General features: G+C 56.8%; 1 protein-coding gene across 1 annotated transcript in view; it reads right to left on the bottom strand.

The window, feature by feature from the left end:
* Window positions 1-22: 22 nt before the first annotated feature.
* The window catches only part of HYDIN (HYDIN axonemal central pair apparatus protein), a 161,651-nt gene continuing 148,070 nt past the window's right edge, over window positions 23-13,603 (bottom strand). Inside the window, exons 73-90 of the mRNA XM_075765790.1 lie at window positions 12,926-13,172; window positions 12,234-12,446; window positions 11,412-11,550; window positions 10,982-11,147; window positions 10,486-10,633; window positions 9,026-9,233; window positions 8,552-8,773; window positions 7,949-8,118; window positions 7,655-7,853; window positions 7,331-7,489; window positions 6,543-6,823; window positions 5,980-6,199; window positions 4,951-5,163; window positions 2,835-2,998; window positions 2,372-2,522; window positions 1,752-1,982; window positions 977-1,201; window positions 23-542 (exon numbers count right to left, since the gene is read on the bottom strand). Coding sequence (XP_075621905.1) covers window positions 78-542; window positions 977-1,201; window positions 1,752-1,982; window positions 2,372-2,522; window positions 2,835-2,998; window positions 4,951-5,163; window positions 5,980-6,199; window positions 6,543-6,823; window positions 7,331-7,489; window positions 7,655-7,853; window positions 7,949-8,118; window positions 8,552-8,773; window positions 9,026-9,233; window positions 10,486-10,633; window positions 10,982-11,147; window positions 11,412-11,550; window positions 12,234-12,446; window positions 12,926-13,172 — 3,821 coding nt within the window. The 3' untranslated portion in view covers window positions 23-77. The remainder of the gene's footprint in view (window positions 543-976; window positions 1,202-1,751; window positions 1,983-2,371; window positions 2,523-2,834; window positions 2,999-4,950; window positions 5,164-5,979; window positions 6,200-6,542; window positions 6,824-7,330; window positions 7,490-7,654; window positions 7,854-7,948; window positions 8,119-8,551; window positions 8,774-9,025; window positions 9,234-10,485; window positions 10,634-10,981; window positions 11,148-11,411; window positions 11,551-12,233; window positions 12,447-12,925; window positions 13,173-13,603) is intronic.

Below are 13,603 nucleotides of genomic sequence, written 5' to 3'. Positions count from 1 at the left end.
TTGCAAGGGGAGGTTTTCAGACACACGCACCTTTAATTACAGTTAATTAACCAACGCTCAACGGGCTTCGCCCAGGGTCACTTATGAGCGGGGAGACCCCGGAGGTAGTACACCCAGGAGACACCCGCAGCCCGGGGGCAGGAGACCACCATCCTGGTGGTGACGGGGGCCGGGCCGCCCTCGAAGGAGACCGAGATGAAGGCGGTTTTCTTGGAGCGTAAGCTCTCGGGGGCCCTGATGGCGAACGCCGGGTGCTCCACCACGTAATGGAAGGCCGTGGGCTGGAGGAAGATGTTTTTGAAGGGGATGGAGGTGGTAGCGCCAGCCTTGATGGGGAAGGGGCCCTGGGGCTTGGGCGGGAGGGCCAGGCCGAAGAGCGGGATGCTGTACTCCCCGCCGAGCGCGGAGGAGAGCTGCAGCGTGGCCCTGGCTTCGCCCAGCTGGCAGGGCTCGTAGGTCACCTCCACGCTCAGCTCCGAGCCGCCCGGGCTGGCGGGGGGCACGCTGATGGTTTTCTCTGTCTGGAAGTCGGCGCAGTTGGTCTGTACAGGGGAGAGAAGAGAAAATGGGGGGGGGGGAGGGCGATGTGTCACACAAGCAGAGCCAGCATCTTGGGAAGAAACCAACGGTCCCCTGCCATCACGCTGGCTAGGGTCCCTTTCCCTTGCCTGTCACTGCACCTGCCCCCCCACACCATACCCCGGCGAGCACCCATGATGAATGGCCGTGGGAACCCCAGGGGAGCTTAAACCCCAGCTCTGGCAGTAACATGGAAGCCCAGGCACCATGGGACCTGCAAGAGCAGCTCCCACAGGGGCAGCAGAGAAGGTCCAGCTAGAGACAGATCCAGCGTTAGCAGGAAGACCCCCCCCCCCCCCCCAAGGCTCACACGGTCACCCCGGCTATGCCAGGCCAAGCTAGAAGGATCCCTCGCTGGAGAGGGCTGATGCTGGCCAGATGGGCAGGCTGGAGTCACCTGGAGCAGGTAGTCTGTCTTCTGCCGGGCGTAATTCATGATTTTGGTGGTGATGGTCTGACTAGAGCCCAGCGTGGTGCAGAAGTAGAGGGGCTTCTCCGGCTTGCTCACGGTGGCTTTCAGATGCAGGTTGTAGTAGAAAGAGCCTAAGTCACTGCTCTGGAGCACCAGGCGCCCGGTGCTCTCACCCATTTTCAGGGGCTGGTACTCAAAGACAAGGTCAGCCTGGGAAAAATGAAGGGAAAAAACCACTGGGTCAGGCAGAGACGGGGAAAATCGGTCCCTGGTGTGCTCAGGCAGTGCTGCAAGGCAGCCCAGCACCCTCCCTCGCTTCAGCTCCTCCTCTCCAGGTCAGAGCCGTGCTGCGTGTGGGGACAGTTCACTTGGGGGACCGTCCCCAGCAGCTGAGAGCCCTCCAGCACTATCCCAGAAGCCTCCCTCCCTAAAATATCCCGGGCTGCAACCACCCTGCCAGTGGGGCGAGGCATAGCCACTCTAAACTGAAAATACCCACACGAGATAAGCAGCGTGTGGGACAAGGACCTGCCTGAGGGGAACATATCGCAAGGGCTAGCACAGCAGATTCCACCACCGCAGGGCGATTCCCACTAGGGATATTCTCACACACTGCTTCCCCCTTCAGATTATTAGCAGGTGGGAGCTGTCACCCTTGGAAAGAAGCTCCAGATGATGTAGGGCATCACCCTTCAAAGAGCACCCACTCCCAGAAAGGCTGCAGGGACAGGAGAACGTATCGGATGAGCTTTGCGCCTACCTCCGACTGCGCAGGAAGGGTGAAATGCGAGGGAACGCTGACATCGGGCGCTTTGCAATCTATGGCAAAAGTCACCGGGATGGGCAGAGGGTTGTCCACCTTGACGGCGGCAGACGCTCTCTGCCGAACAGCGGCGGTTACTTCAACAGCGCTGATGGGTCCCGATGCGGTGGCTTTGAAAGTCACCATGTAGAACAAGTACTCCTCAGTCACCTCGTTGAGGAATGTCACCTGAAGCGGAGAAAAAAAGGGAAGCGTGGTCATTCTGCTCATAAAAACACACCAGTTGTGCTAAGCCAGCCCAAAGAGCCCCCCAAGCTCCAAGAATGGCCGTAAGGAGCCACCAAGGAAGAGCGGGGGAAGCACGTGTATTATTTCCACTTTGTTCTCTCCTGATTGCCCATCGCTTCCAGCTCACCAACGTCCTGACCCACCAGTCCCCAGTGGGACCCTTGCAGAGAGACTGACCCATGAATGGGGTGTCTGGAGCGGTGCGGGCTGTTCAGCACCCACCCAGGACACCCACAGTCCCACCAGCGGGCACGTGGAGGTACGAGAACGCACGTGTAGCTTCTTGGTGAGCAAAGAGCTCCTTGAAGGGCCCCCCAGTCCACGCTTACCATTATGTTAAAGACTCCTTCCTTGTAGGAGAGGAACGTGAGCTTGTAGTTCTTCTTGGCAGAGCCTGGCACATCGATGTATTCCAGCCCCTGCACCACAGAACTGCTTTCCAGGTTTTCTGGTTTGAGTATGTCCACTACCACGAGGAACCTGTGGGTGAGGAGGATGCAGTGAAGGTCAAGGGCAAGGACTCCCATAGGATACCCATTGTGCTGGGGTACAACGCGGCCCCTCGCATCCTCGAGGCAGAGGAAAGCCAGCGCTCACCCACCTCGGAGGAAAACCCTCCGGGATGGGTCTGCATAGGCAGAACGTGGGTGGCATGATCCCTGACACCTCTGGCCCGAAACGACCCGAGGAGAGTGGAAAGCTGGCAGGAAGGAGCTTCCAGGCAGAGGGAAGCCCTTCCTTGTGCTGCCGCAGGGATTGCTGATGAGACGAGACTTCCTGGGCCAGACTCACCTCTGTGGTCTGTTCAGCCAGTTGGAGACGGGGAGGAGCTCAGTGTAGGAAGTCCTACATGGTACCTGCCGGAAAATGGTCCCTGAACACTTTGGGGCCTCAGCAGTCCCTTGCAGGAGGTAGTACAAGCCTGTCCCATCCGGCAGTGGGAAGAAGATGGAGCCCTAGGGACAAGAAACAGGGTAAGTGAGCTTTCCTGCTCCCTGTCCAGACCGGTTGCTGGCTTTCAAGCACACCCAGACAGTCCCATGTCTCAGGCTGTCACCTGAGCAGCTTCGGGCAAGTCCAGCGGGCAGAGCTGCGACCGCAGCCCCGTGTCCTGCGCAGGTGGAGACGGCAACGTCGCACCTACTCGGGCCGGCACAGGACACAGAGGCAGCGAGTCTGGGCAAAGCAAGGAAACGCTGGCGCCGCAGCAGAGCGGCTCTGCCCACCCTGACCCCCCTTTCCTTGCCTCACTGACTTGGGGATGCCAGCTGCAGCCCTGTGAGCCTGTAAGCTGGCTTGGCAGGGTCCCACCAGCCAGGGTGGGCCATGAAAAGCTCACAGCCAGTTCTGATTTCGGGTGCCAAAGGGTCCCAGCCACCTGCCCCGGGGCATCTCCTCTGCAGCTGAGAACCGCGGGACTCTTCATGCAGTGACACCCACCTCCAGCCCCCCAGAGCTGTTCTGAATTGAACCCCTTGATTTAAGAGCTTGTCCCTGGGGCGTCTCAGGGTTTTGGGTTTGCGTGGCAAGGTTTTGGTAGTGGGGGGGGCTACACTGCAATTGCAGCCAGAGAGGAGTGTGAATACGTGAGAGGAACAACTCTGCAGACACCAAGGTCAGTGCAGAGGGAGGGGCAGGAGGTGCTCCAGGCGCCGGAGCAGAGATCCCCCTGCAGCCCATGGAGAAGACCATGGTGAGGCAGGCTGTCCCCCTGCAGCCCATGGAGGTCCATGATGGAGCAGATATCCCCCTGCAGCCCATGGAGGTCCATGGTGGAGCAGATAGCCACCTGCAGCCCATGGAAGACCCCACGCCAGAGCAGGTGGATGCCCAAAGGACGCTGTGACTCCGTGGGAAGCCCACGCTGGAGCAGGATCCTGGCAGGAGCTGTGCCCCCATGGGAGGGACTGCACGCTGCAGCAGGGGAGGAGTGTGAGGAGTCCTCCCCCTGAGGAGGAAGGAGCAGCAGAGACACCATGTGAGGAACTGACCACAACCCCCATTCCCCGTCCCCCTGTGCTGCTGGGGGCAGGAGGGAGAGAATTCGGGAGTGAAGTTGAGTCTGGGAAGAAGGGAGGGGTGGGGAGAGGTGTTTTAAGATTTAGGCTTTATTTCTCATTATCTTACTCTGATTTTGATTGGTAATAAATTAATTTTCCCAAGTCGAGACTGTTTTGCCTGTGATGGTAACTGGTGAACAATCTCTCCCCGTCCTTATCTCGACCCACCAGCCTCTCGTTATACTTCCTCTCCCCTGCCTGGCCGAGGACGGGGTGGACAGAGCGGCTTTGGGGGGCACCTGGTGTCCAGCCAGGGTCAACCCACCACACTCAGAAACAGCGCCCATGAAAAGAGAGGGGCCAGCCATGCCACATCTGCCCAGCTGGAGACCTGCACGAAGGGCTCTTCCCAAAGCTCCTGCCTGACCGAAGGAGATGCTGCCGGCCATCTCTTGTCGTTTCCCACCCGGCCGCTGCTGGCGAGGGGGGGCCCTGAGAAATGGCAGGGCAGCTTGGCCCCTCTGGTTCCCTGCAGGCTGCAAAGGGACCCCAGCAGGGCCGTGCTGGCAGAAGCCGTCGTGCCCAGGGCTTGGGGAGCCTGTGGGGCCCACAGGGCTGAGCACGGGGGGCTCTGAGCCCCCCCATGGCTGCACAGAGCTTCATATTTCCTGGACCTTCAGAAAACCTGGCTTGTTAGGTTAGCCGCTCTAATAGCTTTAGTGGTCAGTCCAGACTTCCCAGCTGAACCTTCCCTACGCCTGGGCCTCCAGCCACCAAGAAACTCGGCATCTAACGTAGATGACGGGACAATTTCAGTTTGGACGGGACCTCTGAAGGTCGTCTCGTCCGACCTCCTGCCCAAAGCTGGGTGAGCTATGAGGGTCAGCGTGCTGGCACAGCCCACGTACCTGGTGCTTCTTGTCCTGCGAGCTCATGGTTAGGGGATTGTAAGTGATCTTGTAGGGCTTCTTTTGTTGATTGGCCTCTAGATGGAAAAATTCAGGTCCCTTCCAGTGTTCCCCCTCAATGACAGGTTGCACGGTCCAGGCCTCGCTGCTCGGGTTGGAGAGGAGGATGGTCTGGCTGTGCTTCTCGCGCACGTCGCACGTGAAAGTCAGCGTCTGCGAGAGAGGGACGCAGAGGCTGCTTGGTCGTACCGAGGAACCCTTTACGCTCTGCTCAGACTCCTGACTAGCTCGAGGACCTGGAGCAACGGGGAGCAGCTTTTCCTTGCCATATGCAAAATTTCCATTTGGGGTCATAGCTTTTGGAGTAAATCAAGTTGTTCTTAGAAGAAGGGAGAGGAACAAGTCTTTCCCACGCTGGCTGCCCCCTCAAGGAGGGGAGAAACAAAATGGGGAGTCCTGGAAGGAAACTCTCCTGTGGGAGGACAAGACCTGCAGCCGCACAGAGGCAGCCTGAAGAGCAGCTCTAGGCTCTGTTTTGGGAGCAAGAGCCAAGAGCCCCCAGCTGCACCCTCCTGCAATGTCCCCGAGAGCCAGGAGCCCTCCCCGCTGCATCCCTGCACCCCAGGAGGTGGATGCAGGTTCTTTGCCCGTTCCTAGTGCTGAATGCCCTCCCCTGCCCTGACCGGGAGGAAAACTCTGGCTGTGGGTGCAATATCGTGGGCACAGCACCCCCCGGCTATGGGGGAAGGTCTCAGAAGAGCCCTGCAGGGCATCCCCGTGGCAAGGGCGCTGCAACGCAGAGCCAGGACCGCCCCGAGGTGCTCGCTGGAGGAGCAGCGCCTTTAACAAGGGAGGGAAAGCAATTACAGGGCTCAGAAATTTGGGGACTCCTCCTGCCCAGCCGTTTTCTCAGCTCTCTGGGATACCCAGGCAGGAGCGAGCAAATGTCCTCCAGCCCCTGCCCTGGGAGAGAGGTGGTGCAAATGGTGGGGTAAGGTGGGGGATCCATCCTGATTCTGCTCCGGTTACCTCTTTGATCACAGGGGTCTCCATGCAGCACCCTGCCAGCGTCAGCCGGAGCGGCTGACTGCCCTGGATGAAGCACTGCAGGCCCTCGTACTGGATAGCGTGGCTCAGCTTAGAGGGGTGGAAGGTCACCACGAAGGGGACGTCCATTCCTGGGGAGATGTAACCCTTCAGGGGGCTGATGGAGAAATCTGGCTTGAAGCTCTCGATGTCCCACTTAAACCTTGGCAAGGAAAGCACAAGGACAGAAAGGATTAGCAACTGGGAGGCTGCAAACACAGCGTGCCGGTCCTAAGCCTCTTGTGGGCTTTTCCACAGGATCTCAGGCACGGTGCTGAGACACCTGGCAATAAGGCTTCAGGTTAGGTGGGACTCGGCTGCACCTGTCTGTAAACAAGCTTTTGGCTTGTATTCCTCCCTAACTGCCAGGGCCTGACTGCACAGCCTTGGCTGCACGACTCTCCACTGGGATGGAAAAGCAGAAGGGAACTATCTGGGCAAGCTACAACTCCATCCAACCCTCGTCCAAGCTCTCAGCCCTCAGGGACAACGGAGTTTTGCATTACTTGACTCCCATGTCGCCCGTGTTCTGCATGATGATGCGCTGGGATGTGTAGCTCTGCTGCATCACCGCTCCAAAGCTGAGGTGTTCCTGGTCCAAGCTCACACAGATGCCCTGGCAGGAGCCCCGCACCATGAAGAGGGAGCGCACCAGGCCGTTGCACTCCATCATCACTTCCTCGGTGAACGGCTGGATGCGGCACTTTGGGGAGAAGGTCACCTCCACTTTACAGGTGCCTCCTTTGGGCTTCAGGCTTAGCTCATCGGTGGGGTTCAAGTAGAGAACCTACCCAAAGAAATGAGAGTACTTCATTAGGCAACTGAGCTGTGGATCCTCCATGGAGTCTTCCAATTCCATTCTGTCCCCATCAACACTGTCCCAATCCCACCCATTCCCTGGTACGTATCCCTAGGTACCAAAGGTATTTTCCCATGACGCGTCCACCACGGTGAGCTGGACTACGTCTTCCAAAGTAATGTCACATGAGCTCCAAGAGAGCTGTAAACTCTTGGTCTTTCAAGACTACCTTTCCATATCTAATATACATGACCACATCCTAACGCCTAAAAGAGGTGAGAGGAACTGTCCCTTCTTCTCACTTCTGGCTATTAAGCTCACCCAGCTCAGGCGAGGCATTCACAGTGCAAGTATCAGAAGGTAGAGCAGGACAGCATATAATTGTAATTAGCTGTACTAATTGGGTACTAGCTCCCACCCAGAGCAGCTCAGAGCTACCCGCAGGCGTTCTGGTAGGCACACCAAAGCGTTCTCCAGTGAAGGAAGGGGCCTTACCCCAGCTTCCTGCAGCTCTGGCGTGGTGGACACGAGACTGAGCTTAAAAGCGAGAGGGGCAGCGCTCCTGTTTGCTATGGTGACAGTCTTCTTCACCGTCTGTCCGATGGAGAGGGCTCCCAGCTTCACCACCTTTCCTTGTGGTTCCACAACGTCAACCTGAGGCAGGAGGGATTCATATAAAGCGAAAAGAAAGAAGGAGAAAAGGTTTTCTGTCACACTTGTGACAGAAAACCAAAACACGGTAGGCTGGGGAAGAGAGATGAGGAAAATGAGACAGAAAGCCATGCTGGCTGGAGTTTCAGGATCTGGATTTCATCCCACCTTCATTTCCGTGCCCCTTCCTTGGACCTCAACAGTCTGCTGGCAAAGACCGTTGATTTCAAAAGGGATGAGCTCATGGTAAGACGCAACCTCTCTGGGATAAAAAGCGATGGGCACCTCCACTGCCTCTCCCGGGCGTAGGACGCGCCCTGAGAAGTCCACCTTCAGGTGCGCGGTGCTGGTGAACAAGCAGTTCAAACTGGTGGAAAGAGGAGCAGAGGTGTCACAAGGCCGTGTGTGCTCGGATGACATCATCAGGGCTGCTTAGGGCTTCTTCCCCTCTCCTCTCCCTACCTCACATCCTTGTCTGCCTTGTTCGTGATGAGGAGGGTCTGCTGGGCGGGTGGCATCCCAGCGCAGTAGATGAAGCAGGTTCCAAAGTTGAGTCTGGTGGTGGAGAAGCGGACAGCGGGCACTACCACGGTGGCAAGAAACACGCAGGTAAACGTGGGACCCTTGCTGATCTGGCGAGGGGAAAGACAGCATGAGCCAGCTGAAGAGATGGGAACTACAACCGCAAGCACCAGAGATGGCCGAGGAAGAGGATGGGGGACAGCCGGCTGCAGTGACAATACGGAAAAGCCAAAGGACCCCAGAGTGGAAACAGAAGGTGGACGGCTTGGGCCGAGAGGGGAAGGGTTTTTGGAGAGTCACGGCCCTGCTTTGTGCAGCCACGCGCTGGCAAGATCTTGCTGAGCTGTGGGACCTGACTAGGAGAATCAGCTCCATCCCCGAGCACGTCTGGGGCCCCTCCAGATTCGGGGCAGAGAGGGCCTGGGGGATACGTCCTGCCCCAAAAGCGCTTCCCAGAGCGGTCCTGGATAATCACTTGTGAAAATATTCCATTCCAAAGCTGAAGGGAAGGCGAAGGTCCCGTACCAAATGCTGGTGCCTCACCTGCAGCGTCAGCTCCACGTCCTTTAAAGAGCACATCTTCTGTGGGCAGAAAGCCAGCTGGATCTCCGCTTTGCCCTCCGCCTGCACGGTGCCCACCCGAGGGGCGACAGCAAGGACCTGCTTACGGGCTGCGGCGCCACTCAGCTCCCACGAGAAGGTGAAGCTGACCTTGCCGTTATTGCGGATGCTGAAGATGCGCTTGATGTTCTCGTTCAGCTGTACCTGCGGGGAGAAGGCGGCGAGGATCAGGGCTTGGAGCACAAGCAAAGTGTCAGCTGGGCCAGCAGGTCTCCTTCCTAACGTGCTCCTGCATCTTTCAGCTAACGACCTGCGTGAACGATCAATCTCCCTCCCTCTAGAGACCCATAGATGAAGAAAAACGTGCCCTCTTGTTCAAATATACCTGCAAAGCTCCTGGTTAAGGCCCAATCCTGCAGGGCTTTCGTGGGGCAAATGGCTCAGGGAGCTGCTCACCTCCTTGAAATCAATGACGTTGATCTCCTGCGCGCTGAGCTCAGTGACACGGCCGTCACCGTCCTCGCACCCGACAGACACGTTCATGCTATAGCTGGTGGCCTTGATATTCAAGGAGAGGGGCTGGGTCTTCCTCTTGACATTGCACTTGAGGTTGAAGACCGCCTCTCCTTCTAGCGTTGGGGTGAAGGAGACTGTAATGGGAAGCCTGGGGAGAGAAACACCTTTTTGCTCTGTTCACTCTCTCAGCTTTCTTGGCCCCACATTGCCTGCTCTACCGGAGAGCAGCTCTGGAGAGACCCCAAGCCCGGGAGAAACCAGGAACAACCCTCTGCCCTTCCAGCGCCTTCCACCACGGAGCAAGCCCTGATGAGAGCTGTTTAGGGTACGATGACCCCGTGCAACGAAATGGCAGAGGACACAAGAAGGCGGCAGCAAACCCCGAGCTAACGCCGACCTTACTGCCCTGCCCGCGCGCTACAGGGCAGCAGTGGGGTGACAGTGGTGTCCCAAACGCAGAGCGGGGCGCTCCCAGAGATCCCGCATCTCCCCAGGCTATACGAGAGGGGGGACATCGTCTTTGCAAAGTGGAATCATCCAGCTCCCGTGACAGCAGTACAACGTGGGTGCCACCAAACTGCCTCTACGTGATTTCTATGGTAATTTCGATGTAATTCCTGGGTACGTGATCAAAGACAATCAAACTGCAGAGATTTATGGAGCTACCATTTCTCAGGTGAGCCCCAACAGCTGGTGCAGGGCGCTCTCTCATCTCGCACCCGTCGACGAGCCAAAATTCAGCATCTTTTAAGCCACAGCAAAGCTGCCCAGAGCTGGGACATTCTCCTTACACCCAGGCAGACACCCATGGTGGATCAGCAGATGAGCTAGCGACCCGCTGCACTGCTTGAACTCACGATCACGTCTGATCGCAAGTCACGGCTACAGTTTACGAGAAAAAAAACCAAAACACCCAAACCATTTGTTTTCTAACAAGTAATCCTGCAAAACACAGCTAGTTGTGTGAGCCTGTCGCCGTCCTCTGTGACGGGCTCGACCGGTGCCTGCAGCGCTGCTCGCGTGCTTCGCTGTGACCACGCGTGGTGGGCTCTGTCAGCGAAGGAACCCGGGGAAGAGAGGAGACCTTGCATACTGAAGGCTGCTGGCTCAGGGGATCACAGGGTTTTAAAACCCCCCAAAATGCTTTTGTCATCAAAACTAGAAGACCCAAAGCCTGAATTTCTCCAGGAAAGGGGTCTAGAAGACTGGAGGTAACCCCGCCACAGCCACTTTATGGAGAGACCTGCAGTTTCGTGGTGTCCCCCGTGGGAAGGAACGGAACAAGGCAGAGGTAATGCTATTGCTGAGAGTGACCGCGGAGGGCAGAAAGCCTCAAAAGCACCACGACAGTGGAACGTTTGGGGGACAGGAGAGGGAATCCGGCCAGGGAGCCCCGTTACCTTGAAAGAGGAGCGATGGTGCCTTCCAGGGGCTCTATTTTCACGGAGCCGTTACATCCCTCTGAGAAGAGCGAGCTTTCTCTGAAAGCAAAGCTGAAGGCTTCCTTCTCGCTGTTGATCATATAGATAGTCTGGTGCACCTCGTGCCCTGGGGAGAGGACAAAGCAGCCGCTGAAAACCTTTTGTTCCTCTGGCCACCAGACCACCGCTGAGCCCAGCAGGCAGTCCGCAGCAAGGAGCGTTGCCTGCAGCTCAGGATGCCAACACGGAAACGTACTCCTGACCCCCAAATCCCTTCTTGCAGACAGCCCCAGCAACACGCCACGTCCCTGACACAAGCCTTCCTCCCTTCCCCTTCCTCTCCCTCGTACGCTCGGGTGCCAGGAGCTGGATGCTCTGCTCACAAGAGCCCGTTTCCAGCTTCCTCGTGGGAGCTGGCTGGAATAACGGGACTAGAGATGTACACGTCCGAGTAAGGTATGACCACGGTGCTCACCGATTAACAGCAAGTGGAAGTTCAGGTGGGATCTGTCCAGGGTCACTAGTGGGTCGGTGGTGTTGCCCACCAACAGGAACAGGACTGAAACGCTCTGCTCGGGGATGGTAAACACCCAGAACGATTCTGTGATGTCCAGGTGCTGGGGGATGAATTCAAACTTGATCTGGAGGAGAAAGAGGCAAGCGAAGGAATGGTGGTGCCCTTGGCAGGGTGAGGGCAGGGGGATGCAGGCTGTTCCACTGAGACACCCCAGGACGCTCGCGTGCCACTTACACCCCAAAACCATGGCAGATGTAGGTACGGTGTGAGAACGGGGGTCCTGGCTAAAGCTCACAGCGAGATGGGATGCCCAGTAAGCGCAGACACAGCCCATGTCAAACCGACGTACGTGCGGACCGGACCCACCTGCTTCATTTTCTGCACCTACCTCTGCTTTCTTCCCTGGCTGGATCTGACCTCTCTCCGTGAGGCAGGAGAAAGCCCGCTGTTCTGGTGGGGCTTCGGGGTCTCGGCAAGTCCACTGGAAGGAATACGCAGAACCGGTTGGGTTCATAACCGTGAAGGTCCTGGGCACAGAAAACAGAAAGGACTACTAAGGCGGCGTTGGGTCATTAACGATGCTGTCCTGTCGCAGACGTCAGGCACTGCCGGTCCTGGACACCATCTGGAAGGAGTTATTTGGTATAGGGGAACAACACTGGGAGCACAAATGTTTCACCTGCTTTCTACGTGTTTCACCTAGAATCATTTCACCAGCTTTCTTTTACTTCTCAGGTGGCTGTAGAATAACGGCTATCGACAAAGAAATTAGGAAGGATATAGCCAAATTCTTGCATGATAACATGGTAAGATCAAGTGGAAATGGTAAAAAAAAAAAAATCAAGTCCAGTAAGACTCCTTCGGAAGATGGTACTCTGTTGTGGTTGCAGCCTTTGCTGCCTGGTATCTCAAAGGAGCAAGAATGTCGCAAGGATGCTCTTCAAAGGGCCAAAGGTTGTATTGGCCACAAGGCACAGGCTGGGGACACGTGGTCCTCCCAGACTGGCCCATACCTTATTGAAAAAAGGGACAAAGAGAACAAAAAACTTGGCCAGTTGCTGACCAGCTTGCTCCAGCCCCAAAGCAGGCTTGGTAGCCAAGTGTCAGCAGATCACAGACGAGGTACAGATATGCCTTGGGCTTGGAAGAGTCTCTGGTGAAGGGGGGTGACTAGACGACCATCAACAGGAGAAGCCATGCCCACACCTACCTGCTGTTCCTGCTGCGCACTCCGATTGCCGCAAACTCAATCACTCTCGTGTTGAGATCGAGCGTTGCTCCCTTCGATCCCTGCAACTCCGGGTCGTGCCTTTTTGTGGTGATGTAGTCAGAGTCTTCCAGTTCAAAGTGGCAGTTTGGCATCAGGCTTCTCCCCTTCACAACCACCTCTGGGCCCTTCTGATTTGGTTTCAGGTTAGGAATCCTAGGAAGAAAGGGACTGGTAATAACCAGACTAATGTTTCCAGACAGCCAGCTGCTTGCCTGTCATGGAATCACAGACTGGTTTGGGCTGGAAGGGACCTCAAAGCCCATCTAGTTCCAACCCTCCACCATGGGCAGGGACACCCTCCACTAGCCCAGGTTGCCCAAAGCCCCATCCTGTCTCCTCATACGGCACAGAGTGGTGCATCCTCTCCCCGTGCAAGCGCTGGATCTCTCGTTCCAGATTTTGCAACCCTCCAGGAACTTAATATTTCATACAATATCTTTTCCCAGTGTCTCCATACCCGCTTCTACCAAGGCTGGATGATCATCTTGCTTTTCTCCTGTATGTTGGTTGTTTCTGCTGCCTCTCTTGGGCTGGCTGTCCCCACATCCACACTCCCACCCCCCCAAAAGTTTAACCATGACTACCCATCAGTAGCGTGAGCTGAAAAGCGAGCAAGCCTGGCCGTTTCCTACCTGCAGAGCATACGGCTCTCAAAGTCCCCCACGTACACTGGGGAGAACTTCATCTGGAAGAGTTGCTCCTGGCCAGCAAGGATGGTGCCGCTGCGGGGCTCAACAAAGAACGGCGGGCTGGCACTGTCGGTGTTCAGAGACGAGCTCAGCGAGGAAGAGACCTGCTCCAGAGCATGTCCCAGCTGGCTCGAACAACAGCTAGACTGGAGCTTCACAGAGGCACCAGAAGTGGAGGAGGAGAAATCCCCTGCGGTAAGGAAGAGGTTATATAGGAGGACATCTTTCAAGGAGAAAATTCTCCCAGCAACTCTGCCTCCTGGTGCAGGTGGGCAGAAGGGAGCTGGGATCCACTTGGAGCATCTCTGGCCAAGTGCTTTCAGCAGGAGGACTCCCGGTGAAGAACAGCGAGAGCGGTCAGTCTTTTCGTTTCTGTGCTACTGCTAAATCGTGATCCCAGAAAGTCCTGGGGACAGCGTGAACGTGAGAACAGGGTGGGGGGCAGCAGACACAGAGACCCAGAGCACTGCTTGAAGCAAAACACACCACTGACCATCACGCTGTAAAGATACTCGGATGACGGACAGGAGGGCTAGGGCTACGTTAGGAAATCAAATAGGCCCGGGCCTAAGCCAGCTGCTTCACTCCATGCTGTTAAACTCTCTCCCATCTCCACAGCTG

Source organism: Balearica regulorum, chromosome 13 (assembly GCF_011004875.1).
Source record: "Balearica regulorum gibbericeps isolate bBalReg1 chromosome 13, bBalReg1.pri, whole genome shotgun sequence".
Lineage (NCBI taxonomy): Eukaryota > Metazoa > Chordata > Aves > Gruiformes > Gruidae > Balearica > Balearica regulorum.
Note: the sequence above shows the minus strand (reverse complement) of the source record. Positions and strands in the feature narration are given on the sequence as shown.